This window comes from Carettochelys insculpta, chromosome 30 (genome assembly GCF_033958435.1).
Source record: "Carettochelys insculpta isolate YL-2023 chromosome 30, ASM3395843v1, whole genome shotgun sequence".
Classification (NCBI taxonomy): Eukaryota; Metazoa; Chordata; order Testudines; family Carettochelyidae; genus Carettochelys; species Carettochelys insculpta.
Genome location: NC_134166.1, coordinates 850,098 through 855,211, shown reverse-complemented (window position 1 = coordinate 855,211; position 5,114 = coordinate 850,098). Strand labels below are relative to the sequence as shown.

At 67.9% G+C, this 5,114-nt stretch overlaps 1 protein-coding gene across 4 annotated transcripts; it reads right to left on the bottom strand.

Moving 5' to 3' along the window:
- Positions 1 to 350: 350 nt before the first annotated feature.
- Positions 351 to 3,091, bottom strand: KRTCAP2 (keratinocyte associated protein 2). 4 transcript variants are annotated; one of them, XM_074980954.1, is made up of 5 exons: positions 2,973 to 3,091; positions 1,472 to 1,626; positions 1,333 to 1,396; positions 967 to 1,033; positions 351 to 545 (listed from the first exon to the last, which is right to left on the bottom strand). In XM_074980954.1, exons 1-5 carry the CDS (start codon positions 2,974 to 2,976, stop codon positions 425 to 427), a joined length of 411 nt encoding a protein of 136 aa, XP_074837055.1. In that variant the 5' UTR covers positions 2,977 to 3,091; the 3' UTR covers positions 351 to 424. The 4 variants fall into 4 exon arrangements, with proteins under 4 accessions (XP_074837055.1, XP_074837059.1, XP_074837057.1 ...); XM_074980958.1 differs by having other exon boundaries at positions 2,994 to 3,087; XM_074980956.1 differs by having other exon boundaries at positions 2,949 to 3,070.
- Between the last annotated feature and the right edge of the window lie 2,023 nt (positions 3,092 to 5,114).

The following is a 5,114-nucleotide window of genomic DNA, read 5'->3' as shown; positions in this document are numbered from 1 at the left end:
GAGCAGGGACTGGATTCCCCTGGAATGCAACTAATTGCAGCCTTCTCCCCAACCCCTCTCCTTATAATCAGCTGTTCCCTGGGGGCTGGAGGGTTGGGGAGGGGGCCAGGCAGAACTGCTTGGGGTTTGTCGGGTGACAGGACAGCACCATCCAGTGGCCATGTGCTCTTCAGTCTCTTTCTGGGCAGCCCGAATTTCCGCCAATCCCACGGTGCCCCCTGCTGGACACTGCACAGGATACAGCAACCGCACTGCCCTGCTGTGAGCATGCAGGAGAGCTGGGCCCTGGCCAAGGGGGGCAGGCACGCCCACAGTCACCGAGGCCAAGAACCAACAGGAACTGCAGACCAGAGGGTACAAAGAGACTGTTTTATTGGGTGCCCCCGAGACCTGAGCAGGCTGGGGGCGAAGGCTTCCAGGGGCATCAGTTCCTTTTCTTGCCTTTGCCAATGGCCTTGACAGGAGCCACCGTGGGTGCTGCAGACTGGTAGAGCGTGGAGGAAATCTTATTGATGTAGTAGAGGCCAATCATGGAGAAGATGAAGCTGAGAGGAGAGAAAAGGGCAGGCCAGTCAGCACCATCCCATGCCCATATGCAGGGCACCTCACCTACCCCAGGCCTGGAACTGAGAGAAAGCTGGGGGCAGCTTTTCTCACCCCAGCTACTGCTGGCTTCCAGTCAAGCAGATGGCACTGGCTGGTGGAGTCAGTCCTGGGCAAGATGAACCAGGAGTCTAAGACAGTCCTGAAGTTCTTACAGGCTTTGTTACCAGGCAGGGAAAACCATCTGCAGCCTTATGGGCAGCTGAGGAACACGCCCATGGCCTTTTGCCCAGTAGGTGGTCTCAGCCTGACAGCACCTTCTTAGAGCAAGGGCTGGTGTTGGGGCTCCCCAAGGCAATGCCCCCTACAAGATCTGAGGGGACCTGTTCCCTGCTGTGGCCCCAGGATGGGTTCTCTACGTACCAGGTAGTCACACACACTCTGTGGATAAGTCCTGATGCAAAGAGAGCAAGTAACAGACAGAGGAGGACTGGAGCAAAAGAGAGAAGGGAAGAGATAAGAGAGGCAGTGAGTGCCTGTCCCAGGCATACTGCATGGCCAAGCCAACCTCTGCACAAGGGGGAGCAGCGAGTGGGAACCCCCCAGAGCAAGGCTAAGGTTACACTCAGGGAGCTGCCTGGGGCAGCTTTTCCCAGGACAGGGCTGCAGTCCCATGCCACAGGGAGTGGTCAGCTTTCCACCACCTGTGGATTTTGTGGTGTCTTTTAATTAGCCAGGAACAACAAATGTGGCACCCCCTCCCCCTCACGGGCACAGCTGGGCACTTACTCTCTGGGAATATTTTGGCTTGGAACCCTTTGCCGAAGAGCAAGCTCTCCAGGTTGTTGAAGGCCTGGTGTCAGAGTTAAGGAAAGGAAAGGGGGGCAGCACAGGGACCACCCCGCTTCCTGCTGTGCGCAAAGGATACTGTGAGGGAGAAGATGAAGAGGCCGGATCCCAGCAGCCCACCCTGGATGGTCAGCCACTCTGTGGAAGCCAGCTGTTTGCTGTACATCTGCATCCCAGCGAAGAGCAGCAGGGAAAGGAGTGAGGAGAGCACCAGGGATGTGCCTGTGCCCACGGCTGGGGACAGAGTGAGAACCACACAATGGGGAGACGCGCCACCTGGGCAGCTTCATCCCCACCAATCTGTGGGGCTGCGACTGCTTGGGGCCAGTTCGCCCAGGCACCGGGGCGGGGGCATGACCCGTGGCACAACTGTGGTCTGGGCTTGGCCCACCTCCCTTGGCTGGCACCTCACTCCCCATGTGCAGCTCCTGCCTGGGCACCGAGTCACCCCCCTGCCCCCCCGGGTCGCCCCCACCGGGCACCAACTCAACCCCCCACCGAGTCACCCCCCTGCCCCCCGGGTCACCCCCACCGGGCACCAACTCAACCCCACACCGAGTCACCCCCCTGCCCCCCCGGGTCGCCCCCACCGGGCACCAACTCAACCCCACACCGAGTCACCCCCCTGCCCCCCGGGTCACCCCCACCGGGCACCAACTCAACCCCACACCGAGTCACCCCCCTGCCCCCCCGGGTCGCCCCCACCGGGCACCAACTCAACCCCACACCGAGTCACCCCCCTGCCCCCCGGGTCACCCCCACCGGGCACCAACTCAACCCCACACCGAGTCACCCCCCTGCCCCCCGGGTCACCCCCACCGGGCACCAACTCAACCCCCCACCGAGTCACCCCCCTGCCCCCCGGGTCACCCCCACCGGGCACCAACTCAACCCCCCACCGAGTCACCCCCCTGCCCCCCGGGTCACCCCCACCGGGCACCAACTCAACCCCCCACCGAGTCACCCCCCTGCCCCCCGGGTCACCCCCACCGGGCACCGACTTAACCCCCCACCGAGTCACCCCCCTGCCCCCCGGGTCACCCCCACCGGGCACCAACTCAACCCCACACCGAGTCACCCCCCTGCCCCCCGGGTCACCCCCACCGGGCACCAACTCAACCCCCCACCGAGTCACCCCCCTGCCCCCCGGGTCACCCCCACCGGGCACCAACTCAACCCCACACCGAGTCACCCCCCTGCCCCCCGGGTCACCCCCACCGGGCACCAACTCAACCCCACACCGAGTCACCCCCCTGCCCCCCGGGTCACCCCCACCGGGCACCAACTCAACCCCCCACCGAGTCACCCCCCTGCCCCCCGGGTCACCCCCACCGGGCACCGACTTAACCCCCCACCGAGTCACCGCCTGCCCCCCCGGGTCGCCCCCACCGGGCACCGACTCAACCCCCCACCGTCACCCCCCTGCCCCCCGGGTCACCCCCACCGGGCACCAACTCAACCCCACACCGTCACCCCCCTGCCCCCCCGGGTCGCCCCCACCGGGCACCGACTCAACCCCACACCGAGTCACCGCCGTCGCCCCCGCCACCGGGCACCTCATCAGGGCCGCCCCCCGTTACCCATGATGCCCTGCGAGGTACCGCCGAACCGGCCGCCGTGAGACTCGGGCCCGCCGAACGGGTCTTCTGCGCACGCGCGCGGCCAGCCCGGCGCCGAGAGCCGCTCACTGCGCACGCGCGCCGCCGAGGCCACCCGGAAGGAGACGCGGCACTGACCGGGTGGTGCGCGCGTCGCGCACGCGCAGCCCCTTCAGGATTGGAGCGAGCGCTGAGGCCGCCTGGCGGCTGAGACGGAGCGTTGAAGCCCGCTATGCGCGTGCGCAGGGGCTTGCAATGCAGCGCCACCTCGCGGTTGGGCGCAAGCATAATAGTTAGCCCAGAGCTGTCCTCCCCCCGGCAGAGAGCTTTGCACAAGCTACTGCAGGGCAGGAGGCGGGACCAGTGGGGCTGGGAGCAGAGTGTGGGGCGGGAGCGGTGGGGCAGGAGGGCTGGGAGCAGAGTGTGGGGTGGGGGCAGTGGGGCAGAAGGGCTGGGAGCAGAGTGTGGGCTGGGAGCAGTGGGGCAGGAGGGCTGGGAGCAGAGTGTGGGGCGGGAGCGGTGGGGCAGGAGGGCTGGGAGCAGAGTGTGGGGTGGGGGCAGTGGGGCAGAAGGGCTGGGAGCAGAGTGTGGGCTGGGAGCAGTGGGGCAGGAGGGCTGGGAGCAGAGTGGGGCGCTGGGGGCAGTGGGGCAGGAGGGCTGGGAGCAGAGTGTGGGGCTCGGAGCAGTGGGGCAGGAGGGCTGGGAGCAGAGTGTGGGGTGGGGGCAGTGGGGCAGGAGGGCTGGGAGCAGAGTGTGGGCTGGGAGCAGTGGGGCAGGACGGCTGGGAGCAGAGTGCGGGGTGGGAGCGGTGGGGCAGGATGGCTGGGAGCAGAGTGTGGGGTGGGAGTGGTGGGGCTGGGAGCAGAGTGTGGGGCTGGGGCAGTGGGGCAGGAGGGCTGGGAGCAGAGTGTGGGCTGGGAGCAGTGGGGCAGGACGGCTGGGAGCAGAGTGTGGGCTGGGAGCAGTGGGGCAGGACGGCTGGGAGCAGAGTGTGGGGTGGGAGCGGTGGGGCAGGATGGCTGGGAGCAGAGTGTGGGGTGGGAGTGGTGGGGCTGGGAGCAGAGTGTGGGGCTGGGGCAGTGGGGCAGGAGGGCTGGGAGCAGAGTGTGGGCTGGGAGCAGTGGGGCAGGACGGCTGGGAGCAGAGTGTGGGGTGGGAGCGGTGGGGCTGGGAGCAGAGTGTGGGGCTGGGGGCAGTGGGGCAGGAGGGCTGGGAGCAGAGTGTGGGCTGGGAGCAGTGGGGCAGGAGGGCTGGGACCAGAGTGTGGGGTGGGGGCAGTGGGGCAGGAGGGCTGGGAGCAGAGTGTGGGGCTCGGAGCAGTGGGGAAGGAGGGCTGGGAGCAGAGTGTGGGGCTGGGGTCAGTGGGGCAGGAGAGCTGGGAGCAGAGTGTGGGGCTGGGGGCAGTGGAGCAGGAGGGCTGGCAGCAGAGTGTGGGGTGGGAGCGGTGGGGCTGGGAGCAGAGTGTGGGGCTGGGGGCAGTGGGGCAGGAGGGCTGGGAGCAGAGTGTGGGTCTGGCGGCAGTGGGGCAGGAGGGCTGGGAGCAGAGTGTGGGGTGGGAGCGGTGGGGCTGGGAGCAGAGTGTGGGGCTGGCGGCAGTGGGGCAGGAGGGCTGGGAGCAGAGTGTGGGTCTGGCGGCAGTGGGGCTGGGAGCAGAGTGTGGGGCAGGAGGGCTAGGAGCAGAGTGTGGGGTGGGAGCGGTGGGGCTGGCAGAAGAGTGTGGGGCTGGGGGCAGTGGGGCAGGAGGGCTGGGAGCAGAGTGTGGGCTGGAAGCAGAGTGTGGGGCTGGGGGCAGTGGGGCAGGAGGATTGGGAGCAGAGTGTGGGGTGGGAGCGGTGGGGCTGGGAGCAGAGTGTGGGGCTGGGGGCAGTGGGGCAGTGGGGCAGGAGGGCTGGGAGCAGAGTGTGGGGTGGGAGCGGTGGGGCTGGGAGCAGAGTGTGGGGCTGGGGGCAGTGGGGCAGGAGGGCTGGGAGCAGAGTGTGGGGTGGGAGCGGTGGGGTTGGGGGCAGTGGGGCAGGAGGGCTGGGAGCAGAGTGTGGGGTGGGAGCGGTGGGGCTGGGGGCAGTGGGGCAGGAGGGCTGGGAGCAGACTGTGGGGTGGGAGCGGTGGGGCTAGGGGCGGTGGGGC

Bases quoted from the DNA above. Each gene is read 5' to 3' on its own strand.
- KRTCAP2 (XM_074980954.1), bottom strand. The intron at 1,397-1,471 runs GTATCCTTTGCG...CTCTGACACCAG, and splicing joins TCTTCATCTTCTCCCTCACA to GCCTTCAACAACCTGGAGAG. The intron at 1,034-1,332 runs GTAAGTGCCCAG...CTTTTGCTCCAG, and splicing joins AGCCAAAATATTCCCAGAGA to TCCTCCTCTGTCTGTTACTT.